At 45.1% G+C, this 18,393-nt stretch overlaps 1 protein-coding gene across 1 annotated transcript in view; it reads right to left on the minus strand.

Annotated features, from left to right (window-relative positions):
* MED27 (mediator complex subunit 27) overlaps positions 1-18,393 on the minus strand; it is a 201,931-nt gene that overhangs the window by 16,396 nt on the left and 167,142 nt on the right. The window contains exons 5-6 of the mRNA XM_028090530.1: positions 13,052-13,159; positions 3,380-3,421 (exon numbers count right to left, since the gene is read on the minus strand). Coding sequence (XP_027946331.1) covers positions 3,380-3,421; positions 13,052-13,159 — 150 coding nt within the window. The remainder of the gene's footprint in view (positions 1-3,379; positions 3,422-13,051; positions 13,160-18,393) is intronic.

Here is an 18,393-nt window from a genome sequence, read left to right on the forward strand (position 1 = left end):
TGGCTCCCCGAAGCCACGGCCGGCCTGCCTTTGTGGGGCCCGAAGGAGGTAACTCATTGCACTACCACAGAGGACACAGAGATAAACCAGGCAAAAGACCCAAAACTGCTTTAATGTTTCTCACTATTAAAGTGAAATATGATGCCGATAATGACCAGTGTTCTTTCTCTTTAGAATGCTTTTCCACCAGCTGCTAGGGAAGAACACAACAAAGCAGCCAGCATGGACAAAGCTATTAGCATTTAAGGCTGAGACTTTAGGCATACCGAGCAAGTAAATGCCTCAGGTATGGTCACTTAGATGAGAAGGCTAAGATTCAAATATAGCTGCCTGTCCTAAAGCCTACCTATGACCACACACACCTTCCCTTCAGGCTCTGGACCAATTTTCTCTACTATGCTTCTCGCTAGCTCAGCTGGGTAGAGGAGTGTTAGAAGAGTCAAGATGATGGTTTTCTTTTCAAGGTAAACTTAATTTTGGACTAAAAAGGTTGCCAAGGTGGTACACACATCTCCCATGTACCCCTTGCCCAGTTTCCCCCACTGCTGACACCTGTCATGACCCGGCTCCTTCGGCACAGCTAAGAAACCAACATTGGTTACTTATTAGTGACTAAGCTCATTTTCTCATTAATCTGTCTCAGGATCGAACCCAGGACAGCATGTTGTATTTAACTGTGATCAGACTGTGGAATTTTAATGCTTTTGCAGGCTCTCTAAATGTGTGGCATTGGGCCTCAGACTCCTCTCCCAGCTGTAGGCATCCGCCCTTGGCCTAGCCTTTCATGCAGAAGGTCTGGGAACAATGTGAAGTGATGTAGTAAACACCATTACAGAGCTGGTCCATTATGCTGCTTTGATACACAAGCCCTATGCTCACTGCTTAATGGGGACGGGGTTTCCTTTTGGGGTGATGAAAAGGTTTTGGAACTAGATGGGGGGATATTCCACTACACCATGAAAGTCATGGAATTGTGTTATGTGAATTTCCCCTCAATTAAAAAAAAAAGTTCTATGCTTTCTATCTAAGCTACCTGGCATTCCTTAGACATAACTATTAATGAAGTGGAAACGATTTGGGCTCAGCTTTCAAAGTCACGTCCCTCCTCTGCACCACATAAAATCCGAATTCTGTCCCCGGACCTAGAGACCCCTGCCCACCCGCGGCTCTGCCCCTGTACCCCACAGCACTCCCTCCCGGCCCACTGCGTGCTCTGATCACACAGGCTTCCAACGGCTCTCAGGATGTGTGCTCCTCAGCACAAGCTTGGTGGGCTGCTGCCGCCACTGCCTGGGACTCTCCTCCCGCAGCTTTTCAAGTGACCGGTTCCCTCTCATGAGCAGCCTGTCTCGGTTTAGGTCTTGCCCCACAAAGGCCTCCTGTGACTGCCCCAACGTGACAGGCCCCTCCTGTTGTTCTTAACTGCAGCCCCCTGGTTAACACCCTGGAGTTACCTTCCTTCTTTCTTGTGCCTCCTTGTCTGTCTGGTTTCCCCTCGTATTCCTAGCACCTAGCAGAGTGCCTGGCTCACGCTGTTGAGCTGGATGGGGCACCGAATGAAATTACAAGCAACCCCACCAAGTGTGCCACTGGACGAAAGCAGAGACAGAGGCGGGATGAGAGCAGACGAAAGCATCTGGTGTCCTGCAGGGGAGCTGGCCTCCTGCAGGGGTGCTACAGGGTGGTGGGAGCCCTTGTAAGCTCCAGGTGCTGAGCTGCTCTGGGGAAGGGCCCCTTCTACCATCAAAAGCCGGGAAAGGATTTCCTCTAGTCACATTTCTTCTGACAGCTCCCCAAAATAGCATTTCACGAGGAAGCCTGACATCAGACAAAGAGGTGACCAGACAGTAGAGTGGCGGGGGTGGGGGGAGGGGTGAGGACAGGGCCAGCCCGCCTCCCTCAGCCCATACTAGGCACCTGTGTAGACCACGGGGCTCTGACAAACTGAGCTTAAAAACTGGGTGAGCGTGGAACAACTCAAAAGCCTCTGCTTTTTGTTTTTGTTTAAGGTATGATTTCCATACAGCAAAATTCACCCTTTGTAGGTGCGAGATAACAGAAAAAGAATAAATATATTGCTTGATCTCTACCCCCGGTTCCTGGCATAGAGTTCCCGAAACCCTCATAATTTCCTAAGTGATAAGAGCACTAGGGGCATCTCCTGTTCTAACAAGGCAACTCTGGGTGGGCACCTGGATGGGGGCTGGTCACCAGAAAGACCAAGCCATAATTAGGGTAATCAGAGTCTTAGAATTTTCTGTCTCATCCCCCATCCTCCAGAGAAGGGGAGTGGGGCTGGAAATCGAGTTAATGATCAGTTATGTCTATATGAGGAAGGCTCCATAAAATCCCAGCAGTATGGGGTTCAGAGAGCTTCCAGACTAGACAACACAACGCCAGAAGAGTGATGCACCCCAACTCCATGGGGACCAAAACTCCTGCGCTTGAGGCCCTCCCACATCTTGCTCTATGTATCTCTCCGTCTGGCGGTTCATCTGTATCCTTTATCATGTCCTTTAATAAACCGGTAAACCTAAGTAAGCATTTCCCCGGGTTCTGGGAGCTGCTCTGGTGAACTGACAGAGCCTGAGGAGGGGGCACGGGAACCTCTGATCTACTGCCACGAGGGCAGAAGCAGAGATAACGGAACTTGTGACTGGGGTCTGTAGCTCCGGGGAGATCGTGTCAGGCTGAGTTAAACTGGAGGACACCCAGCTTGTGTCCTGCTACTATGGGGCAAACCCCCATATGTTCAGTGACCAGGAGGAAGCAGAAGTGAATTGTTTTATGTGCACAGTAATGGAGATTCACTGGAGACAAACAGGAGGGAAGAACTGGGGTCTTCCCTACACAGGAAGGAAAGCACAGTTTTCCTCTAGAGTAGGTATATTAGTTCCGTGAGTTTGGGAACATAATACAATGTGTAATCACCACCACAATTAAGATACAGAATATGCCCATCACCCCGACACATTTCCTCTTGCCCCTTTGGGCACAATCTCCTCCCCGGACTCCCAGCCCCTGGACACCACCAATCTGATTTCTGTCTCTAAGGTTTTACCTTTCCAGAATGTCATATGAATGGAATCATACTGTGAGCAGCCTTTTGTGTCTGGCTTTTTTCACTCTTTTGGGGATGGGTTAGCCTGGTGGTGGGTATCAAAGAGGGCACGTATTGAATGGAGCACTGGGTGTTATACACAAACAATGAATCATAGAGAACACTACATCAAAAACTAATGATGTAATGTATGGTGATTAACATAATAAAATAAAGTTTAAAAAAAAAAAGGCTCTAACTTAAGACCAATGTTTATACCTTCGAGCATTCATATTTCCCTTCCTGACTCTTGAGTAAGAAGCAAAAAGTAAAGCTTACCTTCTGGAATACTTGATAGTTGGATTTGGACCATATATCAAGCTGGGGGGAAAGAGATAAAGCATCATCAGCATCAATTTTAGAATTGTGGACTTCGAGAGATGACGTTGTAACTACTGTTACACCCATCAGCTTGAAATAATAAACATAATTATGGAATTAACAGAATCGTGGCACTGCATGTGCATCTTAAATGTCCTGCTTGAACTTCTTCTCTCTCAACCTGTCAGTGATTTAAGGAAACCAAAAGAAGGGATATAGGGAAGTGAGTGTGAGACACCTGTTGCATCCAAGGCCACATGAGCGGAGCCCCTGGCTCCCTTTTCTAACCTGACTCCTACCATGGTTCTCTTGCATGCCAACATCAATCCTGCCTCAGGGCCTTTGCACGGATTTCTTTTTCCCCACAAACACTTACATGGCTCCTCTTAATTTTCTTCAGTTCAAACATCACCTATTTCTATTAGAGAGTCATTTTCCAGTTACCCCATCTAAAATATTATTTCCATACCTGTTGTCGTCTTGATTCTCATTATCTTTTCAAAAATTTGAGATTTTCATTGCACTTAAAACCACCTGGTACTTTATTTCATTTGCTTATGTTGTCCTGGTGTGGGACCTAGCATGTCACAGGCATCAGTAGGTCCCTGCTGAGTGGAGGAAAATTAGCAGCTACCAGCTCCTGAGCACCTGCTCCACGCCAGTTGTCACACGGGGCCCTCCACACACACTCGCTCATTTAATCCCTAGAACAAACCAATGCGGCTGGTCCCACTAGCAACCTTACTTTCCAGGTGATGAGACAATGGTTCAGAGCCATTCAATTGTCCATGGCTTCTTATGGATGGTCTCCCCTGATGATGCTCAAACTTGGCTGGCATCAGAAGCTGCTGGGGGGATATTTTTTGTATTTTGATATACAGATTCCCTGGTTCCTCCCCTGGAGTGTCTGAATTAGTAAGTTTACAGTGGGCCTGAGCATCTGTTCATCTGTTCGTCTGTTTGCTCCCCAAGCAGTGGTATAACTGTGATGGCTGGTCAGGCCAGGGACCCTGGCCAGGGATCGAGGGCACCCCTGCCTCACAAATGAGGAAACTGGAGGTCGTGGCTAGGGCTCGGAGTCAACCGAGTTCATCCTCTTCGGGCTACACTGGGTCTTGCACAGAGCATGTCAGTAGCTTAATCTAACCAAAAGGATTTTTGTTTTACAATTTTGTATGGTAAGTCAATGCATTCTCATTGTTCTGTGAGTTTATACTTATAAATTAAGTAGAGCAAAAACAGAATTATCCCCAATACAGTGCTGAGAGATAGCTTAAGGATAGTGCAGATTAGAAGAGTCAGTATGTCCCACAGGTGCTAAAAAGTCAACTGTAATATGTGAGTTCCAGAGCTGAACAAATTGAAACACCTGCTCAATGGGCCTCTTGGAACCTGCCTTTGGGGTTGGCCAGTGGTCAAGGTAGAAACCTGAGATACGACTGTATGGCCTATAGGTTGTGTTATTGATTTTGGAGCCCCTGGGAACATGAGAAGCAATCACACGGGAAGGTTCCTCTAAGAAGACAGGAAGTGAAGTGTTGCACTTGACATGGGGCAGTTCGGAGTTCTGTTTTTGTTCTGAGGAAAACACCAAAACCTGGTTTTCTGAAAATGGCCCTTGGAATTGAGAGGTGGTCTGTGCACAGGCACACATTCACTTCTCCCTGGCTTCTTCCTGTTCAGAATGAGTGCAATGTACACTGCACTGTGTCTGAGAACGTTCAGGCCACAGAGGAGGTTTAGAGGATTCTGAGAGGGTCCCCCTGGACCTCTATGGGGCTCCTGCTGGAGAGGGCCAGGGTTAGCAGATCCAAGCCCAGGAAAAGTACTGGAAGAACTCTGCCTGAACATTCACTCGAATGGGTCCACCTCTCCCCAACCCCTCTCGTGTTACCACATCCTTCCTGGATTTCCAGAGAAGCCCCTAACTGACCCCTCTCCTTCTACTCTGGCTAAACTGCTCTTCAGAAAGGTGGTATCAATTTTCAGTCACTGTACTCCACCACCCCCTTCAGCCACTTGATTAAAAAAAAATCTTTAGGCATTAGAATTTTAATTTGGTAGGCTAGCAATTTGTAGGGGGAAAAGTGACATGTTACCTCCAGATAACTCTGAAGGAAACCTCAAAAGAAGGTTTCCTTCATATGGTATGAATGCCCCACACTGTCAATTCTGTTGAAGAAAACTGCTGGCCAGCCGGTCATCCTGGGGAGGAGAAGGCAGGTTCCTACTGTTCCTCAGTGCCGCAGTGGGGCCCAGGGCTTAAAAAATGCAGCACTTAAAGATTATTCAGAGACTGCAGAATGAATAAGAATGATTTTTTGTATCTCTTAGTTCTGCCAAATCACTGCCAAGATGACAGGGAGATGCCAAAGATTCTAAATCTAAATTTTAGGAAGAGTAACATCAGTGTCTCAACTTGGAACTCACACAGGTCTCCTTCCTTTGGAAGCCGGTAGCTGTTTCTTTTGAGGTTCTCCACTGTTTATCCTTCCTGCCTGTTCCCAACATACATAGGCAGACCAAGGCATAAACATGGGGCCATGGAAAAAGAGAAAAGGAAGAAGCTGCATATAAACCGAAAAGTTAGTTTTTATTTAAAAGAGAAAATTATTTAAAAAATTATTTAAATTTTAAATTTATTTTTTAATTTAATTTAAATTTAAATTTTAAATTAATTAATTAGTTAATTAAATTTATAAATTAAATAAATTTATATTTTAATTTATTTAAATAAAAAATTATTTTAAAATTATTTAAAAAAAGAAAACAAACCCAACTCTTCAGCATCGGCAGAATGTTTTAATAGAGAAATCATCCAGGGAGAAATACGCACAAGTTTAATTAAGAGATGGACTCTCCAGCCTAATTGTGGCTTCTCAAAACACACCACGCTCATTCAAAGTGAGCGTGCTGCTCTTTTTGAAAGGCGGTTTAAATAGATAATTCAGGACCCAAGGGAAGAGCTGCAGCCATCTGGGGCAGCAGGATGTCGGACAATATGCCCTACGTACCAGGTGCACACGGGTAAGAAAGGGAGCCGGTAACAATGGGTTCCCCTATTGCTGCGAAGGCACAGCAGGCAGTTTGTACTTGATTTTCTGCTAGATTTATGCCAAAGAAAGCCATTTAAGGGAGCGTTCTGGAGTCAGTGCCCTGCCTCTCCTCAGGGCCAGGAAGATTTCAGAAATTCATTTCAGGGAGCCCAGACTGATCCCAGTGAATATTTATTAGCTTTAGCTTATTTACCGCAAAGGCAGACATGGCTACCAATTTTTTTTCTGGCTGTGATATTCAAAAAGGAGCATTCTGGAAGCTGTAAACTTCCAGCCTGATGAATGGGAAATTATTCTGAACTACAATGTCAGGGAAAGAAAGTAAAGCACCTCTCAGTATTCTGGGCAAGCGTTAGAAAGATCTTAAAATGGAAAAGCCAACCTTACGTTAATTGGTGGCTGAATCTGCAGTCTTCGGAGTAGCCTCTGGGACTCTGAGGCCTGGAATGAGTATTTTAGGGGTAGGAATGTGCTCTGTTCTTGGGTAAAATGGAAACAAACCCCACAGATGACCAACTGCCCTAGCACAGACATATCTGTTCTCAGGTTAAACATCAAGATGTCAAAGGTCCTCTCAACCAATGAGAATGGTGACGATCAAATTGACTTACCGAAACGAAAAATCAGAATGGCCCAGTATCAGAAGGCAGGGGCTCACCAGCTATGACAATGCCCACTGGCACCGGCACAGACACACATCCAGCAAGGACAGACACCATTCACTGAGGACCATGCATGTGGCCTGCACTACACCTGCATTTCCTTCCTTCCTTCCTCCCTCCCTTTTAAAGATTTTATTTATTTATTTGAGAGAGAGAGAGAGAGAGAGAGAATGAGCGGGGCGAGGGGTAGAGGGAGAAGGACAAGCAGCCTCCACTCTGAGCACCAGAGCCCAAGGACACGGAGCTGTGTTAGCTTTCGGAATCCTCCCAGAGATCTGGACGAGGATGATGAAACCATCCCCACCTCCCAGAAGAGGACATGGAGGCTCAGAGAAGTTCAGTAACCTGTCCAACGTCACACAAGAAGTATGTGGTAGAAAATCCAAAACCAGCTCTGCCTCCAGAGGCCCAGCTCTCAACCTGGGAGGAAGACCGCCTTTCAGCTAGAATTCAGGAGGGCTGACTGCGAGCCCCCCGCCAAGTGGTAGCAGCTGTTGCGGGGGGTGGCACTCTTGCAGAAGTTCAACATGACAAATCTGCTTTGAGGACCGCTCATGTGACAATCATCACCACTGAAATTCGCTTAGCAGCCAGTGAAAATCCTGGCAGCTTCTCAGAAAGTTACCAATTCTTCACTTCAAAAAATAGTACAAGGTACCATAAATTATCTAAAATTGACAATTCCAAATAAAACTCATAAGCCTCACAAGAATCTTCAACTTTTAAAGCTTTGATTTATTAGCATCTTCACCTTGCAAGGTCAACAGGTGATGCGTCAGCAGGGGCAGAGGGCCGTAAACCAGCAATGGTCGGACATTTCTCCATGATTCCCCAAACTTCAAAACCATAAACTTTTACCTGGTCACCTTCTTAATGTGCCCAGTCCTCCCCGGAGAATCAGGAAGTGAACAAGTCTCACCACAGAACTAGTGTTACGGGTCTGCTGTTCTTCAACTTTTCACTTTCGATCAGGACAGACCTCTATTACTAGAAACTGCTGAAAAGCACAACTCTGGGCACCATCTGCATGCGAATTAAACCGGAGGCCCCTTCCCCAGCTTTTCCCCCTTCCCCCATAAGTAACAAGAGAACGTTTTTCTGAAGGTCGCCTGAACAATTTCAAAGGCTATAACAAATCAAAACGTTCCCTGCATCTAATATCAAACGGGGCTGATGCCAACACTTATTAGAGAAATCAGATTCAAGCTTCCCCATCCCCCTCGACGACCCCCCCCCACCCCCACACACATCCAACTTTGAAGTGGGAAGAATGCGGGGATCAGAAATTACCCTGGAGACAGCTCTGGCTGTCTTTGAAGGTTCCCTTTGATACCACTACTTCTTTTCCTCTCTTTTGCTAGGAGGCTAAAAGCTGCCTTTTTTTATTGATATGGGGTAATTAATGAAGCTATAGCATTAACATAACCTAAATCCCCTAATAAGATAAATTCAACCGAGACACTTATATTTTTTCAGTTAAGTCTGGTGGGTATAAAATCAGGACAATGGCCAGGTATTCAACCCAAATCTGCCTTTTAACATGCTGAGTCATGGCTCTCTGAGCCTCCCTGGTTACAGTGAATAGCGGGTTGGTAAGTTTTAAAAGCATTTTTACATTTTATTAGAGGAATTAGTCTACTGGAGTTGGTCTCAAAAATATGCATCCCAGGTAAAGAGGCAACACGATGAGGGCGGCAGCGGTGGTGGTTCCTACAAAGTGCAAAGTGATAGCCTTGCTGGGATTCTGATGGGAAAAAAAACCTGCCAGGTCTGGAGATCAGGGCATGGGGTGGTGGAGGGGACGCCGGGCCACTATTGCAGCAACAGGGATAATTAAACCTTTCCGGAGGTGTTGGCTGCTTTGGGTTCAGACCCCAGCAAGCCTACGGCTTTCCGAGCGACGCCCACAGTATCAGTGGCTGAGCTCTCAGACTGCAGCAATCACCCCCAGGCAAGCGCTCAGGCACCAGCTCAGCAAATGCAGACCTGCACGTCCGGAACAGCAGAACTGCAAGCAGCAATTTGCTCTTGAGGACCACACCTCAAGCTCCAGGGGCTCCTTCCAAAGGTTATATTTTCTTTGGGATGTGCTAGACATTTCAGCACGTTAATTACACTAAGGCTTACATGTGTATAACTATATATAAATTCACATATACCAGCATTGGTACTCAAAATAGAACACTAATAATGTCTGCATGGTTTTGTAAAGTGCTCTGAAAAAAAGAAGGTACTAATCAAATTGGCTAGGATTCGATTCTGGGCAGAGCGGTCGTTTAGAGAGCGCCTCTGCCAAAGGCGGTTAATGCGCCTTTAACACAACAAACGCCTTGGTCTCTCAGTCTTGCTCTTCCCTGTTTTAGGGTCCCTGCTGACCACTTGGGCCAATGTGTGCAGCTGTAAAATGTAGCAAGAGTCTTCCTGTATCACATTTGTGATATGAATCATAGCAGAATTCAGGTTCCCAGACACACACTCATTTTCTTTCTGATGAACAGAGAACCCACGCTAATCTCTCATTAGGAAGATGTGCGCCGTGTGCACATGCGTATGTGTCTCCTTCATTTTCTGCACTTATAACTACACTCTCGGCTGCTTCTTTTGGTCTTTGTCTCTGGTGTTTGGTTCTCCGCTTTTCCACTGCAGCTAAAGCACTGGCACAACCTAAGCAGGCTTCTCCACTGTCCCTCCCACACAGCGCCGGGCTTCTCCAGCACTCCAGGCACCTGCGGCATCTCCTTGGGACAGCGTCACAGGACAGGGTCTGGGCCCTTGAGGTGCTCCTGGCAGATGGGGGTCTGAGGCCTGGCGGGGTGTGACTGCAGGCAAGTCACTGTACATTCTAGGTCTCAGTTGCCTTCTCTGGAGAGCGATTCTAATTTAAGCAGAACCTAGGACCCGATGACCACTGTGGGCAAAGTTTGCTTATCATGACGCCTACCAGGCCAACATACAGAGTACTCTCAGTGTTTTTATTAATTTCAAGATAGACATGTAAACAAATAACCATGACGTACTAATTCTAGTTCTAGAAAAAGACTGGTCAAAACGCTATGGATGTATTCAGGAGGAGGCTACTTCGTGCCACAGACAGACGCAAACCGGGGCCCGCCAGCTGGAGTCCGTGCTCGTGTAAGAGACCCCCAGGAACCGGGGACAGGGTGAGAAAGGGGACGGCAGTAAGCCAGGATGAAGGAAAGAGCTGAGGGTGTCAGGAGGACGAGGAGGACAAAGCATCTCAGGCCGAGGGCACTGAGGGTGCAAGTGAGTGAGAGAGTTGTGGGAGCCACAAACAGCACAAAAGGCTAGAGAGTAAGAGAAAACGTGCTCACAGAATGACATCAGCTGAGGTCAGAAAGGAAGGCAGGGGCCAGATCACCTGGCATTTCTATGTGTTGCTAAGGAGTCTGGATTTTATTCTAGAAGCCAGGGCTTTCAGAAGCATGTTCTGCGAAACGCCAGTGTCACAATATACTGAGAGGAAAAGAAGAAATAATGAATTTGGGGTTCAAATAAGTTAGGAAAATACCACACACTATATGCTCCTCTTAGGAGATTCACAGGACACAAAGCAAACTAAAGTTTCCAAGAATTTCTATAGCAAAGAAACCTTCTGAACCTTCTCTAATCCTGTGTTTCTCAGACATTTTGACCACGGACCGCTTTGTGTCTAATATCCATTAATATTCTACTTTCTTGCATGTTTTGGGCAACAGGGGATGGTGAAAGCAAGAAATCATACGCTTGGATTTGTATTTTGGGAAGACCGCTCTGGAAGCCAAGTGAAGGACAGACTGCGGGAGGGAAGTAAGACTGGAGACGAGGCATGAGGTGCCAGTGCACTTGCTCCACTGAGGAATAAGGAGAACCCGGAAGAAGGGGAGACGGGGCAGGAGGAGCCCAACTTGGGAGAGATGTAAGCAGGAGAATCACCAGAACCCGCTGACAGAGACTAGATTTGGGGGAGGGGAAGGGCAGTTTGAGCAATTAGGTGGCGGTACAGTTACCCCAGATGAGGAACAGTGGAGAGAAACCGACTTTCAGGAGGAAGATGGTGAGCGGTGTTTTGGGCGGGCTGAAGGTGAGGTGCAGCACCTGGGGAGGAGAGGCGCCACCTAGACACAGGTCGGGAGTGATCTCTGTGGGCTGACACATGAAACCACGGTACGGGGTGGGGGTGTGGGGTGGGGTTGGTTGGGGGCACCTCAGGGGGAATAACCAGAGAGAAATCCTAGAAGCATACATATGTGACAATTTTCTAAATCCCTTGTTTTAAGTGCAGAATAAAAATAGTACTTGTTATTTACTGAGTGGTAACTAGGTGGCGAAGTGCTAAGTGCTTTGCTTTACAGGTCTTAGTTAGGACACTTCCGTGTGGGGCAAATGCGAAGTTAAAGAGATCATGCAAAGTAGGTAAACCCTCACTCCTTAGAATCTAACTTCAGGGAATGCTTCCTCCCTCTCCTGAGTTTATACCTCTTGTCACACGGTTGCTACTGTTGCTTAGCTTTCTATGTTTCCAGCCTTCTCTCCCCAGTGCACTTGTGGGTCTCTGGAGGGCAAGGACTGTGATTCATACCATGTGTGACTGAGGAGTTGTGAACCTCGAACAAAGGCGACAAGAACCACACCTCTAAACGGCTGGGCCCAGTGAGGCGGGGGCTCCTGGCTGGGGGTGTTTCTGCTGTTGCTCACTCGTCTAGAGCTGCTCGTGAGAGGGGCCGCTAGGGTTCACAAATCATTCACACGAAGGCCAGCCTGCCCCGGTGACGTGCTTTATTCTCCACAGCTGCTCTAAAGACACTTTAGTTTTTCCAAAAAGAAAACAGAAATCTCCCCTTGAGAAACACTCTGCTTTCAATGGGGAGATCTACGAGAACTTGGCAGAGTCCTTGAAGTAAGAGTAGCTTCCCTCGTTGACAACACTTGTGTGGGATGTGGAGATGCTGGGTTACTTGTTCAAAACACAAATCTCATCACTTTGTGGGTCACAGCTCTTACATAGCACACTGTTATGTGCGAAGCTACATCTGTCACCTTTTTTGAAGAATCTTCTATCCTCATTATAATGTGGCTTTTGGGTGGTGAGTGCTAGAACTATAGCAAACTTTAAAAATTGTAATGGGCTTCATGAAGAGAAGGGAAAGCTCAGGAGAGAGAGGCAGACAGAGGCTTGGTGCAAGAAGTGGCCGGGGTGCATCCAGGTGTGTATCTCAGGCGGAGCGCTCATTACACTCTGGAAACCAACACAAATGAAGGCTGTCAGCTCCCATTAGCATCCTCTGATGCTCTCCACAGAGCCATATGGACAGTGTGCAGTCAAGAGAAATTAGGGGTTCACATGGGTGAACTTTCTATGAGACAAATCACCCGTGGAAAGAACTTCTCTTTTTTCAACTGCAGTGTTCAGTATGTACTGCTGAGGATAAGCCACTTCCTCAGGGCTCCTTGTTAGTTTCATAGGAAAAGATCCCGAGCAGGTTGTGTGTCAAAGTAACTCGAATTTTCCTCATGGTTCTAGGAAAAGCAAAATGCCGAAAATGCCAAACCCTGGGCTATTGATGTGCTGTATACTACTGGGCGGGAAAAAAAAAAGAAAGAAAGAAAGAAATCCATTTCCTCAGAAGACACATTTAATGAGGCAACTGGGGTCTAAGGTGATAAATTAGAAATTCAACTAAGGGCATCAGGCTTAAAGGAAAAAGCAGAAGCTTGATGAAAAATGCAAGGGGAGAGAGAGAGAGAGAAATGTTTTTCTGTAAAACGTTCATCTTCACACTGATAAACCATGCTTGTTGATCATTTCAGCTATGACTGCTAGTGTTTAATGTCATTCATCTGGGACTCTACTACGTTTGTTCTGGGACACAGAAAATAAAGGAAAACGAAACAAAAGACTCCAGAATGCTTACCTTGCCATCTTCTGTGTAGACATTTTCACTATATCCCCTTACTATTGTTCGATCAATGAATAGGCTCCGCATGACGACAATCACTTTCAACACCTTTCCCAAGGTCACCTGTCAAAACACATGCATGCAAACATGAAAACTTACACTCGAACATACAAATGCATGAGGATGGGCAAGACTCTGTGAAGAAGAAAGGATCACTTCTCCCTCTTGTTGCTGAGAGATGCACGGGAGGGCCCTCCGAGGGAAGGCATCCTGAAGTGTTCAGGAACAAGCTCTAAACAAGACCCTCCTACAATCTACACTGAATTTATTTATATTTTTGGCTCATAAATCTCAGGATAAGTTCCATATGTTTAATATCTGCTGGATAAAGTAAAATTTCCTTTTATTTTTTTCAGTCTTAAGATTATCTTTTTCAAAGGCTATCCTAGGATTCTGGCATCCTAGGATTTGGTAAGCACATTTGTTTTCCTATTATTTCATGGCCCTACGTACACCCATGGAATATGTAGAAGAATACAGCAGAGAGATTAAAGGCAGGCACCAAACGCCCACCCGGCTGAACTATCTCTTTATAATAGCTCAGTGTAAGTAGAGAAGCAATACCAAGTAAGCTCTGAAGGTAAATGGAAAGTAGCTGAATTTTATCTCCAAAAAGGAACATGATCCTGGAAATACATTAAGTGCTTTTACTCTCTTAGAATCTAAGCACCTATTATGGATTAAAAAAACAAAAACAAAAACAAAAAACACAAAAAACAAAACCAACACACCTAAAAAAAAAAAAAAAAGCGCAGCTTCATATCATGCCAGGGAGAAAGTAACTGCTGTGCTTGCTGGAACAGGCTCAGCACTAAGAATAGAAACAGCACCTTCCTTTCTTTTAGGGGCTCATGTGACTCCTGATACCTTGCTACACCTCTTCTGTTCATTTCCCAGTGAGACTCTGGAGGCAGACTAGGAACAGGACCCAGGCGGGGTCCACGGTCCGGCTCGTTTAACAAGGCTCCAATATCAAAGAACGGGCTGAAAAGAGCCCCCGCCCCAATCCAAATCCTGTGATCCAGTATATACTCTGCTGCTGTCAATGCCACCTTCAAGCACCCTCTCCTCACTTCCCCGTTCTCTGCTGTCTGACCGTCCCCAGCAACAACCCTCCTCTTTCCTTGATTAGTCCTGGGTATGAGCAAACATTCCTAGTATCTGGTTCCTTCAACAGCTTTTTTTTTTTTTTAAGATTTTATTTATTTATTTGACAGAGAGAGACACAGCGAGAGAGGGAAACACAAGCAGAGGGGAGTGGGAGAGGGAGACGCAGGCCTCCCGCGGAGCAGGGAGCCCGACGCGGGGCTCGATCCCAGGACCCTGGGATCATGACCTGAGCCGAAGGCAGCTGCTTAACCCACTGAGCCACCCAGGCGCCCCTGGTTCCTTCAGTAACTTCTAAGTGCTGAGAGGATCTCTCTTTTTGTATGCCTAAAATGGTCCCCAACTATAAACAGGGTAAGAAAAAGAGATGATACCATTATTTACGTTTAAGAGAATGTTAATAAAAACATCTCATTTCTGTATAGTACTTTCAAATATTGCTACACCATGTAACATTTAATGGGCCACCTCTTGGATTACTGGAAATCACTAGATAAGGATGTCCCTAAACCACCGAGGTAGGAGCCCCAACTCTCTCTAGTTCACATGCAGTCTATGGGGAGGAAGGGAGAGAGGGAGGAAAAGAATCAAGTTCACAGTTTTGTAATTATAAGCACTGAAATTAACAGCCTCTCATTGGGCTGCAGTGGAGGTCCAACACGCCGTCTCCAACAGGGCCACCATTTTCAACTGCCCATTTTAACTCTCTTTGCTAATAAGCAGAGATAACTAAGCTATTATTTCCTTAAAAAACCAAAGTCTAGCTGACTTTAACCAATAAATTGCCTTTGTCATTTCTCAAGTATTTAAGGTGGAATTCAGAAAAAAAAAAACACACTAAAGATACTAGAAATTTTATATTTAATCTTTGTTCTTTTCAAAAGTGAATTTTGGTATTTTAAAGCTAACGAATACTAAAAACTTAGCTAATAAATATGCTTGTTATAGAGAAACCTAAAATTAGGGTAAAAGGGAAGGAAATTATCACAGTCTGCCCTTCAAAACCATTAATATTTAATATTTAAGGGGGATTTCCTTTCAATCCTTTTACTATCAAAGATTTATGGATTTCACAGAAAAGGAGGTCAGACTTTGTGTTACCAGAGGCGGAGGGGCAGGGCAGGGGAATGGAAGAAGGGGGCCAAAAGGTCCAAACGTCGTTACGAGAGAAATGCGTCCTGGGGATTCGATGCGCAGATGCTGACCACATCCAGCACTGCTACAGGTGTGCGGACAGTTGTGCGCAGAGCAAATCCCACAAGTTCCCGTGACAGGGAGAAATTTTTTTCCTTTTCTCTTCTTCCTACAGAATCTACAGGAGAAAATGGATGTTGGCTGAACCTACTGTGGTCATCATTGCACACAAACCACTGTGCTGTCCACCTTAAACTTATACCGCGATGTAAATCAATTACTCTGTAATAAAGCTGGGGGGAAAATGATCTACTGTTTCTGAATTTTTAACATGGTTACAACCGGAACTATATACTTAATTTCAAATCAAATTTTTATTTAAAATTATGATGTAAGCATTGTTCTTTTTTTAAAAAAAAATTTATTTATTCATTAGAAAGAGACACAGCGAGAGAGGGAACACAAGCAGGGGGAGTGGGAGAGGGAGAAGCAGGCTTCCTGCGGAGCAGGGAGCCCGATGCGGGGCTCGATCCCAGGACCCTGGGATCATGACCTGAGCCGAAGGCAGACGCTCAATGACTGGGCCACTTCTTTATTGCTGTGCAGTCTTCAAAAGTGGCAGTATGTGCTGCCTGGCACTCTACTGAGTGGATATATTTATAATTTCTTTAACCATTCTCCTATTGCTGGACATGAGTTGCTTCCAAGTTTTCCCTAATATGAATATGCCTACAATGTGCACTTCTGTTCACCAAGCTTTTGCTGTGCTTGGGGTTATTTCTTGAAGATAGATTTGTATAACTGTAATTACTGGGGCCAACAGTACAAATATTTAAAGTCTTCTGATGCAATCTGCCAAGGAGAGCCATAAGGGTTATTTATGCCAGCTACAAAGGTACAAATGTACCTATTTCACTTCTCTCTTGTCAGTAACAGGTACCATTAAATCAAAACAAAGTAAAATCCATCCCCCTCCTGGAAGGAGCAATTTAGTTAATTTCTTTAACCCATTTATGTATCTAAAAATTTTATAAAAAGATTTATTTATTCTAGAGAGGGACAGTGTGCGCGTGTGAGTGGGGGGAGCAGCAGAGGAAGAGAATCTTCAAGCAGACTCTCTGCTGAGCGTGGAGCCCGATGCCGGGCTTGATCCCACATCCCTGAAATCATGACTTGAGTGGAAATCAGGAGTTGGACACCTACCCGACTGAGCCACCCAGGCGCCCCTAACCTAACCTATTGATTATGGAATATTTAAACACAGACAAAAAAGTAAATGAAACCGGAACCTCCACAGACCGCTGCCCCAAACTTCAACAACTACAGCTCTTGGCAAATCCTGTTTCACCTCCACCTCCACCTACTTTTCCCTTCCTGTGTTACATCGAAACAAATAACAGCCATAGTATCGTCATTTTATCTGTAAACATATCCTTCCGTGTCTCTAAAAGGACTCTTAAAACAAAAAAATGCAAGACTACGTTGCCATCCCACATCTCAAGCAACAAGAATTCTTCAGTGTTATCAAAACTCAAGTGGTCAGGGTTCAGATTTCCAACAGTTTCATAAATGGTGCTTTTAAAAAAGTTTGCTTGTGCCAAGATCCAAATCTAGCCCACACAATGTGATTGGCTGACATGTCTCATGAGGCTCTCCTAAACTAAAGGCGCCGCATCTCTACTCCCACCCCCATTTTATTTGTTGAAGAAACTGGGTCATTTTTTTCTTTTTCTTTTTTTTTTCTGTTTCTGTTTTATTTTTTTAAATAATTTTTATTGTTATGTTAATCACCATATGTCATTAGTTTTTGATGTAGTGTTCCATGATTCATTGTTTGTGCATAACACCCAGTGATCCATGCAGAATGTGCCCTCTTTAATACCCATCATCAGGCAAACCCATTCCCCCAACCCCCTCCCCTCTAGAACCCTCAGTTTGTTTTTCAGAGTCCATCATCTCTCATGGTTCGTCTCCCCCTCTGACTTACTCCCCTTCATTCTTCCCCTCCTGCTATCTTCTTCTTTTTTTTCTTAACATATATTGCATTATTTGTTTCAGAAGTACAGATGCGGGATTCATCAGTCTTGTGCAATTCACAGCGCTCACCATAGCACATACCCTCCCCAATGTCTATCACCCAGCCACCCAATCCCTCCCACCCCCCACCACTCCAGCAACCCTCAGTTTGTTTCCTGAGATTAAGAATTCCTCATATCAGTGAGGTCATATGATACATGTCTTTCTTTGATTGACTTATTTCACTCAGCATAACACCCTCCAGTTCCATCCACATCGCTGCAAATGGCAAGATCTCATTCCTTTTTCTGGCTGCATAATATTCCATTGTGTATATATACATCTTCTTTATCCATTCATCTGTCGATGGACATCTTGGCTCTTTCCACAGTTTGGCTATTGTGGACATTGCTGCTATAAACATCGGGGTGCACGTACCCCTTCGGATCCCTACATTTGTATCTTTGGGGTAAATACCCAGTAGTGCAATTGCTGGGTTGTATGGTAGCTCTATTTTCAACTGTTTGAGGAACCTCCATACTGTTTTCCAGAGTGGCTGCACCAGCTTGCATTCCCACCAACAGTGTAGGAGGGTTCCCCTTTCTCCACATCCCCGCCAACATCTGTCATTTCCTGACTTGTTAATTTTAGCCATTCTGACGGGTGTGAGGTGGTATCTCATGGAGGTTTTGATTTGGATTTCCCTGATGCTGAGCGATGTTGAGCACTTTTTCATGTGTCTGTTGGCCATTTGGATGTCCTCTTTGGAAAAATGTCTGTTCATGTCTTCCGCCCATTTCTTGATTGGATTATTTGTTCTCTGGGTGTTGAGTTTGATAAGTTCTTTATATTTTGGATACTAGCCCTTTATCTGATAGGTCATTTGCAAATATTTTCTCCCATTCTGTCGGTTGTCTTTTGGTTTTGTGGACTATTTCTTTTGCTGTGCAAAAGCTTTTTATCTTGATGAAATCCCAATAGTTCATTTTTGCCCTGGCTTCCCTTGCCTTTGGCGATGTTTCTAGGAAGAAGTTGCGGCG

Source organism: Eumetopias jubatus, unplaced genomic scaffold, assembly GCF_037043125.1.
Source record: "Eumetopias jubatus isolate StellerSeaLion01/CBP00866 unplaced genomic scaffold, mEumJub1_p1.0 scaffold_15, whole genome shotgun sequence".
NCBI classification, from domain to species: Eukaryota; Metazoa; Chordata; class Mammalia; order Carnivora; family Otariidae; genus Eumetopias; species Eumetopias jubatus.